Here is an 18127-nt window from a genome sequence, read left to right as displayed (position 1 = left end):
GGGTTGTGCTGGTCTGCTGATCTGATTGTGTTTCTGATTGTGTTTTGTCTGTGTTGTTTTGATCCAGTGCTGTACGACACTGCACATGTGGAAGCTTCCGGGTTGCCGATGCCCAGAATATGAAACGTATTGATTTCAGCCCAAACGTTGATCAATGGAGTGAACGCTTCCTGTGAAGTTGTGAACTTTTTGGTGGCTGACGCACTCTCCAGTGTTGTTGGTGTTGAGTTGGGCTTGCGGTGCCCATTTGTGACCATTAGATAGCAGATCGCAATAAAATGCAATCCTACATGATTTTGTAATCTTAAATAATTTGCATATTTTACCATAAAGCCCGGGCTCCCAGCTGTCTTGGTTTGGCTCTGGGGATTAAGTCGACTGAATTAAACGGTTAAATAACGCAGATGAAGAGATTCTAATTCTGCTGTGCTTTTATATCAACAATAAAGAATGGTGTGCATAGAAGTAGTTTCTTATTACAGTTTTAAATTTTGTGATATTGCGTATCTGTGTTTGTTTATATTCAAGTTCTGTTAAATCATACTTGTGGGATCTGATTATACATGGTCTGAAGTATAATTCACAGATGTCAGCAGTGTTTATTTCTTATATTTTAGTAATGGTTTAATTTTTTGTTTTTTTAGGTTCTGGAGAGCACGACAGCCAGACAATTATCACCGTAATGAACACTGTGCTGAGCCTGCAGGAAAAAACTGGTTAATTCTTTAAAAACATGGAATGATTTGGACTGTGGAAGGAATGTCCATTTCACATGTGAAAAGTACTTCTAAAGATCATGTTTTTATGATATTCTCTGAACTTTCCACGTCTGTTTTGCTCTCCACATGTAAAAAACCCATACTGTTATATCTTCTTTTTTTTTTAAAAAAACAAAGTTGTTTATCATTGTGCTGTACTTTTCATGTATAAATAAACTGCTGGGCTGAAATACTGAAATATTAATATTCATTAGTTGTTTGTCGTGTTTGTGATGTATAACAAAATAACAAACAACTAAGTAAAATTACCTGATTAATTAATTGATTGATGAATAATACAAATCACAACCTTATCACCATCAATTTGAGATAGAAAGAAAGTATATGAAGAGGCATAATCTATACACAATTTCTTTTTAATATCACAATAGTTTTAATATTTATTGTATATCATGACTTATTTTTTTACAATAAGGGAATTAGAAAAAAAGCTGTTGCTGTTACAAATCAGACTCGTGGGTACATGTATTTTGTGTGTTATATATATCTATATATATATATATTATATATTTAATATAATATATATATATATATTGTATATCAGTGACTTATTTTTTTCAATAAGGAGAATTAGAAAAAAAGTGTTGCTGTTAACAAATCAGACTCGGGGTACATGTATTTTGTGTATATATATATATATATATATTATTATTATCTATATATCACCATACAATCGCCAGAGTAAGAGGAAGTAATCAAGGTCTCCTAGGCGTATAAAGGAACGAAAATAGAGAAAGGTCACTGGGAATAAGAACAACCTCATTTAAAATAATTTGTCATAATTCCAGATGATATAAGAAAAATCAAAAATAAACTAGAAAAAAAATACAAATAAAGAATAAATATTTTCCTTGTAGTCACGTTATCACTTTAATGGATAGCTCAGTTTTTGTTTTGTTTTTAAGTCAGGTTGTATAAGGTAATTTATCCATAGTCAGTGTGTAACCTACAGTATGCAGTGGTGAGCATGCTCCCACTTTGGAGAAGCGACAGAAAAAATGGTTTTAGCAACATAAAAAGATCCACTCAAAGAAATCAATATCCAGATCAGAATGCCCCCTGCTTTTTTAAATGCAAACATACAGCTGATCTGTATCTCAAGGAGAAAAAGTCAGTGTCCCCATAACAATCTAAGATTTAACACTGTCCCTACAGTGATCTCGGGACATACCTGACCCTGTGTAACCCATATGTGGCATGCTAATTTAGAAATTCCCTCACATTTCATGTTTGATTTGATTCTATGTGTGTTAATGAGAACTTCGCAGATACACTAGCTTTCTAAGCCACATGTTAGTTCGGTCTTTGTAATAAAAGTGAAACTGAAAAATGTGACATGAGTATCACTGTCTTGTTGGTTTAAATGCAGAGTTATCAAGGTAATCTTTTTTCACAGATCCAGGAATTTGTTTTTCCACATGTTGCATCATTCCAGCTTTTGTTTGAATTATATGCCCAGTTTCTACGCAGCCTCTCCTCTTGAAGCACCATTTGGTTCTTTACCATCCAGAACTGAAACCCCCAAAAACAAAATATATGACTTAAATAAAGCATATATATCCCATGTTCAAACAACACAATGGTGCAGCTGGGAAATCTCGCTAAAACCTAAATCTAAGAGGGAATGATTTTATTTTAATTTTACCCAGCTTAATTGCACCATGACAATGAAAAAGTTAAGTCACCTTCAAACCTTGTGTTTGAATGCAGCGAGGTCCCATCCACCCATTCCCACTTCCGCGCTGTCTGTGTCTCTGTCTCGTCATCAGTCCAATCCAAAGTGTTGCTTGAAACTTATTATGAAGCCCTTGTTGACAGAAAAACAGTCATCAGCATAAGTACAATACAAACAGTTACATGCTGTCTTGGTATTCAGTCACACACCGCTTCACCACATGCATGTATACACAATAAAAACTTACCTGTTCTTCTTTGCTGTTGATAATCACCAGGTCTGCCCCCTCTCTGCTGACAGTCATCTCTACTTGTTGCCAGGTCTTTTTTCTTTAGAAAGATGTAATAAAGGCTACCGCTGAAATACACCCATCCTAATTCACCTGGACAAAAAAAATAAACAACAACCTGATACCTCAAATAAGTTAAAAAATAAAATAAATAAAATCTTGAAAATGTTTTGTTTGGTTGGTTTGGGTTGAAACGTTCTCTGCGAAACATTAGTGAATATAACTATGATACTAAACTCATTTTCATTCAAACAACAAAGGGCAAGATAAAACAGGATCCATGAGACAGGTGTATAGAAATGTGTTTATGCAGAATCTCAATAGAGTTGTGTGAGCCTTTTAAAAAATGGTATTTATGTTTATGACATCCTCACTGTTACTAAAATATCGAAACACAGGTGTCTCACTTATGGCACATGACCATGTTGGTTAATGTTTGACCACCAGTTTTAATAATTGAAAATTTCGTTCTGAAAAATCTGTTTACTGTGATTTTGGCTGGCCCCTAATACTACAATACCAATGAGCCACGCCAGTGCTGCCATGGGAAGAAGCCAGTCAGAGGTGCGAGTCAGAGTGAACTGGGTCAGAGCCAGAGCTGGCAAGCGAGCAATGTAACCAGACTTAGAAGCCCACAAAATCGAAAGACCAGAAAAAGCAAGCACAGAAACATTTAGTCTGAGGTTATCCAAGTCAGGTTCCTTTTTATCACAACAAGTCTGGTACGTGTCACTTTTAACGTAGCTTCCACTGGTGCAGTGCAGGCCATCAGAAAGTTCAGGAGACTCCAGAATAGCTGATTGATTCCAGGCCAAACCAGCCAGACTTCGAGTTTAGTTTGATTTCATTTCTGATTTCAGTTGTTACTATATGGCCCTTAGCCAAGGCCACACGTACACATACTCTTGTTTTATGATGGGACAACATTGTAGTTTTTTGTTATATATTGCAAATAATGATTGTGCATGTTATGTGAGCATTTGTAATTAGCGAATATGGCCGAATTATTTTAGTTGTATTTTTTTTGCTCCTATTAAGCTTTATGTAAAAAATAGCAAAAACAATTAAATTACTGGCCAAGATACATGTAACTACAGGGCCACACTCCCCATAGTACAAAATATAGAGATGGAATCGGAGGAGATAGATAGACAAAACAGAGCGTGACTCCACAGACAAGAAAAGAAACAACAGGGGAGTGAAGGGACAGTCGATGTCAGAGAGAGAGAAGAGAGCTGTAAACCACAAACAGCTGTTTGACATATCATATCATGAATTTTAAAAATACAATTTAGTGCTCTGTATGTGCTCTGATTAAGAATTGTAGTTATGCATATTTTATATTTCATGTAATTAAAATTGCCTCTTGGATTTTTTAACAGCCCACTCAGTCAGATGTTCAACTGCAATCAAAACTCATGCTCAAACTCAAAACACTGATATTTTTACAGTCTCCATGCTAAACTAATTGGTGGCTAACTCCAACTATATAATTTTTGTAAATACTTGAGAGTGGTATCGCTCCTGTGACAGATTTCCTGGGGAACAAAATGTCAAACTACTCCTTCAGTTAAAATCATCATTCATACTTTCACTCACCTAAAATAAAACTTTTTAGTTGGTCTCTCTCACTGATGAGGTTGTTTATCATGGCATCTAACTCTCTTATCTTCAGGATCAGGTTGTCATTGAGGCTTTTCGATTCACGATAACTTGTCTGTAGTTTGTCTGTCTCATTGGTGAGGTTGTTGTTCATGGCCTCTAACTCGCTTATCTTCAGGGTCAGGTTGTGATTGAGGCTTTTCGATTCACGATAACTTGTCTGTAGTTTGTCTGTCTCATTGGTGAGGTTGTTGTTCATGGCCTCTAACTCACTTATCTTCAGGGTCAGGTTGTGATTGAGGCTTTTCGATTCACGATAACTTGTCTGTAGTCTGTCTGTCTCATTGGTGAGGTTGTTGATCATGGCCTCTAACTCGCTTATCTTCAGGGTCAGGTTGTGATTGAGGTTTTTCGATTCACGATAACTTGTCTGTAGTTTGTCTGTCTCATTGGTGAGGTTGTTGTTCATGGCCTCTAACTCGCTTGTCTTCAGGGTCAGTTTCTCATTGCTCACCCTCCAGTTGTTTTTGTCTTGAATCCCTGCAATACATGGAAGGCACAAAGATCAATTATATCATACGGGTAATGTACAATGAGTATTGACTTGATGAATTTATATACTTACATAAAACTACCAAGACAATGACTGCAGCCAGGAGGACAAGACACAGCAGCCCCAGAAACACTGCAGCAGCTTTGAAAAGATTCCTCTGTCCTGAACTTACATTGACTGAAGTGGCTGTGGACACAAATAAACAGTGCTGCTGAGTTCATTTTATAATAATTAATTACCTGACACTTAATAATATTAGGGATGTTCTGCTTTATTAAGAATACATTATCTGAGTAATGTTTATGTGCACACATTTCATTTGATGAAGCAGTACATTGTACATTTACAAATTTGCTGTAACAAAATGAAAACCAAAAAGCCTCAACATAAAATGTAATCTTCCCTCAGCATTGCAAACAAATAAATAATCTTAAATACAGAATCACATGTATGTAGTATATATGAGACAGACAGACAGACAGACAGACAGACAGACAGACAGATAGATAGACAGATAGATAGATAGATACTTTGCTGTTGGTCGTCAGTGCCGTTGTCCGGTGATTTCGGTGGAGTGCTTCCTTCTGCGCAGTAGTTGTCGTAAATCGTTACATTATCGATGTTACCATTGTTGTCTGCATTTGTGTCCTCCTTCTCAGCTGTCTGAAATCTAACTTTTTTGGTGAGATCTACCTTGGCATAGAGATCTTCAGACATATTGTTCTCTCACCCTAATTCAATTCAGATGTACTCTATTCTGCTTGGACCAGTCCAATTGTATTTTAGCATTCATGTCACCATACTATAGTGCAGGGTAAGAGGAAGTACTCAAAGGTCTCTTAGGCAGTAAAAGGAAGAAAATAGAGGAAGACAATAATTTGTCATAATTCAGATGATACAAGTTAAATGTCCAGGCGTTAACATTTTAGTCAAAATACAACAATAAAACGAGGAATACTATATTTTCCTTTCACCTGGAAAAGTAACTGGATCTGTATAGACCTTTCTGCTACATTTAAATTACAGCATGTAAATCGCAGTGTAAATATTTCATACTAATGATATTCTATCTATTATATTGTCATCATTAGCTTAGCTGCAGTTTAAGGTTTAAGACGGGTTTAAATCTGTGTTGTGTCAGTCAAAGTCACATGATCACTCAAAGGTATAGTTCAGTTTTCAGACTGTTTTTTGAAATGGGGTTGTATGAGGCACTTATGATAGTCAGTGTTTTACCTACAGTATGCAGTGGTTAGCGTGCTCCCAGTTTGGAGAAGCTGCAGAAAAATGTGTTTTAGCAACATAAAAAAGGTCCACCTAAAGAAATCAATATCAATTTAAGACTGCTGAGGGAGTGAGCATATTCTTCATATTCATATTATGTTATGTTATGGCACAGTTGAGGTTAGGTGTAGGAATATGTAAATTGTACATTTGTAACCAGGGCCGGTTTTAGCTATGGGCAATGTGGGCGACCGCCCAGGGCGCAGTCTCCGTGAGGGCGCACGAGCGTGGCGTGGTGTTCGCTCAGGGCGCAAATGTAGCCAGAACCGGCGCTGTTTGTAACAATCTAATGCCAAGGGAAAGGGCTGTCTGTGCCAGGACGTCTGTCGGCCTCTCTAAAGTGGGAGTGCACTGACTGCCATCATCTGTGGGTAACACACTGACTATGCATAAGTACCTCATACAACCCCACCTCAAAAAATCAGAATTATCCTTTTAACCTGTGTTTCTGTGTCTTGCTCTGAGGTTTGTAAAGGACTTTTAATTTCATTTATATTTAAATTGTAGACATACATGTTATTTTAAACTATCTAAAAGTCATTCTGCCTTTGTTTCAAAACCCTCTACAACCACAGTAGAACCACTCTTTGTCTCTTGTCCCCTTCATTACTGACCTGATCAAATATCAAAGGTTACTGATGGTCAGGTAAATTTAGAAGGAACAAGCAGAGACGCAAATGCAAATTGAGTTCCCATTCTGCTATTCCCCTTTTATATTCTGTAATCAGTGTGGATGTCCAACCTCTTTCAGAAAAAAGAGCACAGCTCTTACATGAGATTAAAAACAAACTTTGTAATTCTGAGTACAGTAGTGAAAGCAGTGAAAATTTATTCATGTGGATTACTAATGTACGATAGCCATTTGACAAATAATGTCGGAGGACACGTACACTGAGCCTGGTATCACCAAGACCTTTCACCCTGATCAGGACAAGGAGAGTATAGTGGATATCTATGTCAGTGCAGAAAGCCTGAGAGTGTATGACAGCCCGTGGTTGGAGGAAGGCACGCTACAAAATGTAACGAGACCTGCAGTGGCTCAGCACCCAGGTATGGACAGGTTTTTTGTTTCAATTTATGTTACGTTATGAATGGCAGTTTGAGGTAACGTTGAGCTAAATGTAAAAATTCTTGGCAGTCCTAAACATTTTGAACCTGATATTGAATTTTTATATTTTCAAGTGTCTGTGGTCAGTGCAAGCTCATGGAGGAGGAATTGTTCCAGAACAAACTCAGCGATTCAGTGTGTTGTGTATCTACTTCTACTGGTCCTAATTGTGGTCCTCATTTGCCTCAGAGATCAACGTGAGTTTTTCCAAATTGTGTTTGATGTTAGTAATAAGAACAGAAAATAAACACACAAGAAATAGGGATGTTATAATATCATAAAATATGAGAATATTCATTTGTTTTTGTTGTTCCCCTTTTTACAATAGTGAAAGACAAAACCAACTGGAGAAGTGAGGGAAACCAGTCACTGGCATATAACATGACTCTCAATAACACTGAACGGAGCAAAGAAACTGATCACTTGAGGAAGCTTTGTGGTAAGTGAAAATATCCACTACTAATACAACTATCAGATACAACATGTATATCTGAGGTGCTATAGTCGTAAAGTAAAGTAAAAAGTAGGAAGTATGCAGCGCAGTGTTCATTGTTCCTCTGCGAGCACGGTTTTGTGTTTCAAGGTCAACATTTAGTCAGTTTGGCTCTTTGCATTAGGTCCTTGGCAGTTTTAATTGTTTGGCTTTGATAGGGAACAGTTAGAATATCCTGACAATAACACCTGCATGAGTAAAAAGATTCTCTTTGACTAATTCTGGGCATATAGCATTTGTGGTGTTATCTGTAGGGGTTTAAAGTCTGACCACCAGCATGAGTTCAGCAGAATGAGAGACCGACTCAGGCACTTCTGATGTACTTTGAGAGTGTCTCTAATTCTCCTTGGCCAAGCATCAATAAATATTACAGCATAAGACATCAGAGGCTCCTGAACACTTTCTTCCCCCCTGACCTCATCATTGACCATTGACTTAAGCAATTTCTCCACAACATTAAGAGTGTGGGGCATTAAAACTCTGCTTTGTATTCAGGCTGATTCAAATATTTCTCCCTCTGAAACAGAACGGAAGCCTAAGAAATGTAAAAACCTGGACTGGCCTAATTATTCCTGATTAACAGTGGAGCTGGGAATGGTTGGATGTGACACCGCTGAGCAGTACGTGCTGTAAATGTTATTTTGGCACATTTTACAATTGTTTCTTTTCCTGGGTTGTATTAATTTATATACAACCCAGTAAAAGAAACCATTGCTACTTATATGAGGACATTTGTTTTCTGATATCAATAGTGTGAAATTAATAATTTTTTTTTTTTTTTTTTTTTTTTTTTTTCAGTCTTTGCAGGTATACCATGCATGGCACACATCTTATAAATTGACTAAAAGGAATACTGTTTGTGATAGAAAAGCCCCAAGATGACATCGTGGGATATGTTCAAACATTCTGTGCACAAATTTTACATTCTGTTACTGCTCAAACAAGTCGTTTTACATTAGCACATTTCTCTTTAAAATACATTTTTACAGAATATTGTTACACTGGTTATTATCATCTATCTCAACTGAGCTTTGTTGTAGTGATGTTGCTTTGTTGCTCACATCAACAGTTAAATTTGTAAGCAATCACAGCACAATCCATCCTCTTCCAAAACATTATATTCATTAATTATAGATTTGCTTTATCAAATATCACTATGACTTGACAAGCAATGTTTGGTTTTTTTCCAATCCAAGATCAGACCACTTAAGACAGATAGGCCTAGGTTTGCCTATTGCATCCCACATTAATAGGTTATGATACAGATACTGTATGTTCAATGTAAATATTATGCTTTAAAATAATTAAACAGGTGCCCCTGATTATAATATTTAAATGATATCACTTAATGAAAAACAAATTACAGAGTATCCTATATATTTCTGCATGTGTATGCTCAATCTTCTCAAGTACCACTGGGCCAATTATTCAAGCATTATTCAAAGTCACAAGACTACATTGAAGGACCAGTGAATAGGATTTAGTGGCATGTAGCATGGTGGGTTCTAGTGGGCTCTGTGGAAGAGGATCCACAGCATCTGTAGATATAAAAGTCTTTTATTTTCTTATTTTCAGATGATTTTACACTAATGAAAACATAGTTACACATATTATGTTTATATTTCTGTCATATTGTGTAAATAGAGTCCCCTAAATCTTATCCACAGGATCTTTAAATAGATAGATAGATAGATAGATAGATAGATAGATAGATAGATAGATTGTAAATCATTTGTATTTTATATTTTTCATTTTTGCCTCTCTCTTTTTTTATAGTATTGTATTTTACCTCTTGCTCATTTCTATTCTTTATGTCTAGTGCTATTACACTGTTCAGCGCTCTTAATGCTGAGCTCCCCTGTACCTCTTACCCAACACACTTCATTGCATTGTTGACCCTGTGTTATCCTGCATATGAGAAATAAAGCTGAAGCCTGAAAACTTGATAATAGATACATTGTCAATGTCAATATTCTCATGCCGCTACACCTTCTTCCGCTACTGAAAATCGGGTTGCGGAGGTGAAATAGTACCCCGGCGGTGCCGCCGCATGACGCGCATTGATACGATGTAATGCGCCCGGTCTGACCTCACATCCGTCCCTCCAGACAGACTTTTGTCTGCCGGCATTTTCTTTTTGTTTTCCCTGTGCCGACTTTAGCTCTTACGATTGATCTTCTGTTTTTGTGAACCGGCTAAAAGGATTTAGGCGAAGTCAGTTTTTTTTTTTTGCTACACAATGCCTGGATTTTCAGACAGGGATCGTGGCAGAGACAGAGGGTAAGAGCACGGACAGCTCCGGGTTTCTTCCCGAGATGAACCGCTTAGCATACGGATGCTAGCGGCTGAGCTGTCATGGCTGTATTCTCACAACAAGACCGCTGTCATCTAGTTTACATCGCCACTGTTTGTTATTTGATTACACCAAAGTATTAAAAAACGTTAAAAGTCAACGCTAAGCAGTGAAGCGGCCCTGCAGTGACGTGTCTTTAATATTGTCGCTTTGCTGCCGGCTGGAGTTAAAATGGCAGCTAACGGCGGCTCGGAGTCGGTGGCAGTTCGCTTGTTGTGTGGACATGTGACGCAGTGTGGCGTCTCCTCTTGCTGATGCACTTCTGAGACGAAGATTTGTGCCGCAGACGCCCAATTTATTTGTAACGACTCCTTTTCTATTCATACTGTCACCTACAGTTTGGTGTCTCCCTCCTGGAGACCCATAATGTCCCGGTTTCCTTGTGTTGTTGTTTGAGCAGACGTCATCCTCAGTCCAAGTAGCTTGATGTTGCTCAACAACAATGTTGTATCCTTGTAATTTGGTGTACTTTCTTTTTGTTTGTTTTTGTTATTGCTGTTTATTTATTGTAAGGTGTCCTTGGGTGACAGAAAGGTACCTATGAAATAAAATGTATTATTATTATTATTATTATTATTATTATTATTATTATTATTATTATTAACATGAAGGTTTGGATCTGTCTGAGTACGACAGTTTTTATAATATAAGCATTAGAAACCTAAATTTGACACTGATTCAGCATTTGTTTGGCTACATTGTAGGAAACTATCGACAGTGATACGTTATTGTATAAAAACGTCAGTGTTTGTAGGTAAAATCCGACAAATGTCATTTCACTACCAAGTTGTTTATTTTCTTTCTGTGCTCTCTTTCACATATGAGTCTTTTAAAGCGGTTTACCAATTTAAAGCTCTCTCTGCTTTTGTGTAATTCATTTTTTGTTGTGCTTGGAACAAAGGACGTAGGTTCATACCTGTCATCTTTATGTCACACGTCTCTGTCTTTCACATAAGGTATGGTGGAGGACCCCCTCGTTTTGGTGGTGGTGGTGGAGGAGGCAATAGGGGCGGACCTCCTCCAGGAAAGTTTGGCAACCCCGGTGAGAGGCTGCGAAAGAAGCACTGGAACCTGGATGAGCTTCCAAAGTTTCAGAAGAACTTCTACCAGGAACATCCTGATGCTACTCGCAGACCACTTGTAAGACCGTCTTTCTGTAATCCTCACATTAAGACTGAAGTATTGTCAAATGAGCCAGAAAAATAACTCCTAAAACAATCATTACCACTCACACAGTCAGTGGCTTTTCCCGCTGTTTCATGTGGGCTTTTGTGTTTGTGTATTGACAGCAGTAATTTAAAACATTTTCCTCTTCCAATTCTAGCAAGAGGTTGAACAGTACCGAAGAAGCAAAGAAGTTACAGTCAAAGGCAGAGACTGCCCCAAACCAATTGTAAAATTCCATGAAGCTGCTTTTCCAAGTGAGTAGAAATTCACGGTCTGTCACACAAATAATATTGAACAGTCCTTTGCCTATTTGTTGAAACGTGTTAAATTATTCAGCATACTTTGTAATTGTCCAAAGCGTTAAACTGTAATATCTTACCTCTTCAGGCTATGTCATGGATGTCATTGGCAAACAGAATTGGACTGAACCAACTCCCATTCAGTCTCAGGGGTGGCCAGTTGCCCTGAGTGGCAAAGACATGGTTGGCATCGCTCAAACTGGGTCTGGGAAAACCCTTGCAGTAAGTTAAGTGTTTCACAATTATGATTGTTTTTTTCTTGTTCTGTCCAGAACATATGGGGTAAATATGTTGTCACCCTCACTTCCCAAGGTTGTTAAAAAAAATCCAAATGCAAAATTAAAGCTTAAAGCTGCTAAAGTTTTTACAAAGTTTTACAGTAATTATCTGAATAAGAAGATGAACCAGCGAAATGCTGAAGATCTGGGAGCATGCCAATTTTGTCAAATTAGTAACATGATTCTGCCAGAAGTAATCTTCTGAACATCTCAGTTGGAGTAGGTTCATGATTGGCTCAAGATTGGACAGAATACTGTGAATATAACATTATCTCTTTAAGATAAAATATTAACAATAATATAATGTAGAGAAGAAATGTTAGACAGTTGGTATGCATTGAAACAATCAGTTAAAATATAATACTTTTTTTTTAGTACCTTCTGCCTGCAATTGTGCACATTCAACATCAGCCATTCTTGGAGCATGGAGATGGACCTATCGTAAGTACACTTGAAAATAATATTGTTTTTGTGTGTGATTTTTGTTGTCTCTATTAGCACATTTTACTCATTAATGTGTCACTCTGTATATGACCGAATATCCACCTTTTGCTAAACTTCAATATGGTGTGACAAACAAATAAGAAACCAGGAAACCTGCTATCGTTTGTGTGTTTCACCTAGCTGCAAGAAGAATTATCTCCTTGGTGACGTTATACAACCAGTACCATAACACTATGGTATAGCAGGATTACCAGCCTTTTTGGAGGACACATACATTGTTTCATTTTCTTTCAAGGTTTCACTGCTGGCATCCTGCTATGCCTAAACTCTCGGCCATTTATAGAGCTGCCTTTAACAGCAGGTTACTAAAGCAAAAAGTAAAGCTGTCTGTCCATCAGAAAACTCTAATAATTCAATAACTCTGTATTAACTCATTTTTATATTTCTATAATGTCAACTAAAAAGCTTTCCATATGGCACATTTAAAGTGTGTTTTAGTGACGTTCAAAGGGACAGCTTTGCTTCTGGTCTGCAGGGATCTTTATTGCTTGATTGTGGTGAAGTTATTTGGCCCTGTCTAAAAATTGTTCTACATGAATGGATAAACGCAAACGTTGCCCAATATTAGAGATGCACCGATAATCGATATTTACTGATATAGATATATGTTCAAAAATAAAAAGTTTATAATGATAAATATTTGTACAGATTGAAAATAGTCATTCCTTTATTTTCAAAACGTTTTACTTACTTACTTGACACAAGTCTGTTTTTATGACCAGCAGTTTGCATGGGGTATTTTATTTTGAAAATCCACCAGACTCTCTTTTCTGTGCCTGGCCTGTGGTGGTCTGTGTGAATCGGCGTGTGCTGCTCACGTCACGCATAGCTGAGCATAGAGAGTAGATTCATCCGCCACGGACGGGACCGGTGGACACCTCACAATCCTGTGCTGCATTTGCGTCACTGTCACGTTCTCAAACAAATACCGCATGGCCAACTCCCCCTCCCTCTCCCGACACACATACACAGACAGCACCTAGACGGATATAAACATTGGTTGTTAATATCGGCCCGGTTTGACTCATCGGACCGATGCCGATATGTGGAAAAAATGATGAACATCGGCCGATACCGATATTAATGCTGATATATCGTGCATCCTTGTACAGATTTGGTCAATTTCAGTAATCTGAAGGATGTAGTGTGTTTTTAAAAAAAAAAGTTCTTAAAAACTGCATCTGTCTTTCTTCAGTGCTTGGTGCTGGCACCAACCCGTGAGTTGGCTCAGCAGGTGCAACAAGTGGCTGCTGAATACGGCAGGGCCTCCCGTCTCAAGAGTACCTGCATCTATGGCGGTGCACCCAAAGGACCCCAAATCAGGGACCTTGAGAGGGGTATGCTTACTATATTACTCTAACCATGTAAATACTTAATACCAATAGGCATTTTTTATGATTTAAGGTTTGATTGTTTTTTAAGTTAAAAAATATAATTGAGTCTTCTTCCTGTTCTTTTTTCCTCACCAAGGTGTGGAGATCTGCATTGCTACCCCAGGTCGTCTCATTGACTTCCTGGAGTGTGGTAAGACTAATTTGCGTCGTTGCACTTATCTGGTGTTGGATGAAGCTGACCGCATGCTTGACATGGGATTTGAACCTCAGATCCGCAAGATAGTGGAACAAATTCGGGTGAGTTATTTTATATTGTTTCTCTTGGCAGATAATTGACGTCATTATTGAGACAATCTCAGACTCAAGTAAAATGTTATTGTTGTTGTTGTTGTTATTGTTGTGAAATGGGAAATATTTTGCCTTGCATCCAAAATAAATAAAGACACTTCTCCACACAAGTTGACCAACCTGCAAACAATACTTGAACTCACTGAGATTAGGAAATGTGAAAGTCCCCTTCTTCGTCTTTACCAGCCAGACCGTCAGACCCTGATGTGGAGTGCCACCTGGCCTAAGGAAGTTCGCCAGCTGGCTGAGGACTTCCTAAAAGACTACGTCCAGATCAATATTGGTGCACTGCAGCTCAGCGCCAATCACAACATCCTGCAGATAGTGGATGTTTGCAGTGATATGGAGAAGGAGGACAAGTGAGTAGCCTCCTACCACTTTATTAGCAGCAGTCAGTCAATTGATGTCAGGGGGAAAAAGCTTTGAGTCAGTCCTAGGCCATAAAGGTTTCAGGTATCTTCACCTCTCAAAACATTATTTAAGCAAGTAAAGAGAAAAGGGAAATAAAGAACTAATTCAGCATGTAACAGAATTTTAATCAGCCAGCAGAAATGTAATGCATGTTGTTGTGACAAAATGTTTTTAAACTGAGTTTTGTCTCTACTTTGTCAGACTGATCCGTCTGCTGGAGGAGATAATGAGTGAAAAGGAGAACAAGACCATTATTTTTGTGGAGACCAAAAGACGTTGTGATGAGCTCACCAGGAGGATGAGAAGAGATGGGTATGGATCTCTCCTTCAGTCCCCTCAAAGGAGGTCTGAGTGATGACAGTTCTTCATCATGGTTCCTTTTTGTTATTGCCTTGTAGTTATATGTTCAGTTTGTCTGTCACAGGTGGCCAGCAATGGGAATTCATGGAGATAAAAGTCAGCAGGAGAGGGACTGGGTCCTTAATGGTGAGATTTAATAATAAAACAAAATAATAACTTTAATCGGCGTCATGGCTGCTCTGTATTTGACATAAATATTGCCCCCTCTCCCTTTTAGAGTTCAGATATGGTAAAGCTCCAATCCTCATCGCAACAGATGTGGCCTCCCGTGGCTTAGGTCAGTATGCCATTGAGTATCACCACTTTCTTATCAGTGTTACACTTATTTTAAAGAAAGTGGTTTTGCTTTCTTTAACTTTTCTATGCATTTTCTGAGTTTTTCTCACCTTAAGGTGGAGTCTTTGTGGCAGGCGCTAGGCATGACAGTCCCAGGCCTCGAGAGGGAGAAGGATGACATATTGGAAGTGCTCAACTGGCTTGCCACCCAGTGGGCCTAGAGAGGTGAAAGCTCTTGTGTGCCAGTGATCTTCAAAAGGCTGTGTGGCTAAGCCTTTGTCTCTGATATGTTGTTGAAATACACACACATCTGTTCTCTGTCCATGGATTTCACCTGACAAATGCCATCCAGCTGTTTCCAACTCAAACGTAAAACAAAATATATTTATATATATATTTATATATGCTTGATGTTGTGACTTTTGCCTTGCATGCTGTTGTGTTAGAGAGCGCTCTATTGCAAGTCACTTGTTTGAGATTTGGAACAATTGTTACCTTTCGGAGCTTGTATCACATAGCATGGGTGCTTGTGAGCCTGTCTTAAGCTTTCAGTTGTTTTCTTTTCCCGTCAAAGTGCTGGATTTCTTGAAATGGAGAGAGCAGTTTGAAATCTTTTATTTGTCTCTGAAAATTGATGAGACCTGGCACATGTGTTTAGGGGGTAGTGGGAACATCTAGTGAGAGGAGAAAGAGAGTGAGACAGCTCAAACCAAAGTTCCTCCCTCGCCTGCGTTTTATAGTCATGTCGAGACCTGCCAACGAGAGACATTTTCTCAAGTGAACACTGGCTTCTTGGAAGATCTTGCCTTGATGAGACTGATGAAGGGGGTGGGAGGAATTGTTCTGTGCTCGGTGAGGGGTCCCACAGGGTTCAATGCTTGGGCCTTTTTCATTTTTGCCCCTGCTCAAATTAGTACTTGGTCTATTTTGTCTTGGCAAGACGTGCAGTGCGGCCTTTAATATCAAGCTTTTTTTGAGAGTGTACTGGGATAAACGGACCTGCAAAAATGAACCACTCAATGGTCCTATATTGGCTCATGAGGAGGCCCCAGTGCATATCGTGGCCTAACTGCGTAGAAGCTCCTGGATGTCACTTGACAATTTGTGGGGGATTTCGCTGCATTGGGAAAGGACTAGTGAATGCATACTCCTTTATGGTAAGACTTAAATCCATTCTTTTCCTCCCTTGGTTAACAAAAGGGAGAGTGAATGTCTTTTGGATCTTTGATTATGGTAAGCAATTGGAGTGTGCATCGTTTCTCTCTTCCCACAGTAGTATTCCCATGGAGTAGATGTGTACACAATCTTATGATGTTTTAACACGTTCCCTCCACAGCCTAATAACCAATTTATTTCCCCAGCCTTCACAGCTGCTAACTTTTCCCTTTGATCTGGCTGTTGTGGTGTGCAAACTCCTGTGTGGCCTCCATGTTTTGTTTTGCCACACTGCAACACTTTCACAGATGTGGAGGATGTGAAATTTGTCATCAATTATGACTACCCTAACTCCTCCGAGGATTATATCCACCGCATTGGACGCACAGCCCGAAGTCAAAAAACGGGCACAGCCTACACTTTCTTCACCCCCAACAACATGAAACAAGCCAGTGACCTGATCTCTGTGCTCCGCGAGGCCAACCAGGCCATTAACCCAAAGCTGATCCAGATGGCAGAGGACAGAGGAGGTAAAATTGGATGCCTGTTTACATTAAGAAGCATATAGTGTGCAAGGAATGAGAATTCATCCTTAGGCTCAACTTTAGTCATGTTCACATTTGTCTATTTATTTGTCACAGATTCATAAAGTATCATAATGTATCATTAGGGAACTTATATTGTAGATGGTTTGAATGAAATGATGTAATCTTTGACTGGTCATAGCCTCGAAACCTCCTTTTTAGACACTAATCTTGTTCGTAATTTAATACTTTCATATATAAACCGGAATACACTGAGCAGATTAGGCAGCAGAATTCTTAAATAGATTAAATGACAATATTTATCAGGAGATAAATTGTGAGAAGCAGCAGCTCACTTTGGTGAAGCCAACAATGTTGCATATCCCATGTCTGAAAAGGGTTTTATTTATCTCTCCTTTATGTGTCTTATTGTTACTATGTTGTTATAGGTTCGGTGTATTAACAATCAGCTCTCTCTCCTGTCTTCATCTCAGGTCGTGGAAGGGGGGGAAGAGGTGGCTACAAGGATGACCGTCGCGATAGGTATTCCGGGGGTGGGAGGAGCAATTTTGGCGGTAGCAGCTACAGGGACAGGGACAGTGATAGAGGGTTTGGCAATGGGCCGAAAAGTGCCTTCGGTGGCAATAAGGCCCAAAATGGTGGCAGCTATGGAGGTAACAGTGGTAACTCTAGTAGTAGCTATGGCAACAACAATTACAGCAACAGCAATGGACAGGGTAATTTTGGTGCTCCGACAAACCAGGTGGGTGCCTTTGGTAACCAAAGCTTCCAGGGCCCTCCTCAGTTCGGGGGAATGCAGAGGGCTGCTCAGAATGGCATGAACCACCCGCCGTTCCCATTCAACTCTCAGCCACCACCACCACAGGCCCAACAACCACCACCCCCACCACCAATGGTGCCCTACCCCATGCCACCACCCTTCCCTCAGTAGATATGATATACGCACAATATATGGAACCAACATGATTTTTGTTTAGTCTTGAAATCTTACAGTATGATGATGATGACTATTATTATTATTATTATTATGATCCTTTGTACTGTTTAACTTTGTTTTGCTTACAGCAGGGTTGGAATTATTCAGTAAACCCAGAGCATTAAATGGGAGTCATAGAGTTGTCTCCTATAGTGCAACTTTGATTGCTGCACTTTTCCTTGACTTTTTTTGGTCACATTCCTCAGTAATTTATTTTTACTAGGTAATGCAGTGTTTTCAGTTGTGGTATGTTTAAAGTAATGTTATGGAGATCATATTAAAAAAAAGGGTGCGTGTGGCCCTTTTAAATAAAAATAAGAAATGAAGACCTGGTGTTG

The 18127-nt window shown here is 38.8% G+C and overlaps 2 protein-coding genes across 2 annotated transcripts in view; one reads left to right on the top strand and one right to left on the bottom strand.

Annotated features, from left to right (window-relative positions):
- The window catches only part of LOC113746557 (intracellular protein transport protein USO1-like), a 7142-nt gene extending 1426 nt beyond the window's left edge, over nt 1-5716 (bottom strand). Inside the window, exons 1-5 of the mRNA XM_027282650.1 lie at nt 5429-5716; nt 4971-5084; nt 4343-4885; nt 2702-2836; nt 327-378 (exon numbers count right to left, since the gene is read on the bottom strand). Of these exons, the coding sequence (XP_027138451.1) occupies nt 327-378; nt 2702-2836; nt 4343-4885; nt 4971-5084; nt 5429-5615 (1031 nt within the window). The 5' untranslated portion in view covers nt 5616-5716. The remainder of the gene's footprint in view (nt 1-326; nt 379-2701; nt 2837-4342; nt 4886-4970; nt 5085-5428) is intronic.
- A 4147-nt stretch (nt 5717-9863) lies between these two features.
- On the top strand, nt 9864-18112 carry LOC104932972 (probable ATP-dependent RNA helicase DDX5). Its single transcript, XM_010748316.3, has 13 exons — nt 9864-10063; nt 11093-11276; nt 11461-11557; nt 11691-11824; nt 12256-12321; nt 13580-13721; nt 13855-14015; nt 14253-14425; nt 14679-14789; nt 14902-14963; nt 15055-15114; nt 16577-16798; nt 17287-18112. Exons 1-13 carry the CDS (start codon nt 10023-10025, stop codon nt 17742-17744), a joined length of 1911 nt encoding a protein of 636 aa, XP_010746618.1. The 5' UTR covers nt 9864-10022; the 3' UTR covers nt 17745-18112.
- Nucleotides 18113-18127: the final 15 nt, after the last annotated feature.

This window comes from Larimichthys crocea, chromosome X (genome assembly GCF_000972845.2).
Source record: "Larimichthys crocea isolate SSNF chromosome X, L_crocea_2.0, whole genome shotgun sequence".
Taxonomy (NCBI): Eukaryota; Metazoa; Chordata; class Actinopteri; family Sciaenidae; genus Larimichthys; species Larimichthys crocea.
The sequence above is the reverse complement of the archived record's forward strand: the minus strand, read 5'-3'. Positions and strand labels throughout refer to the sequence as shown.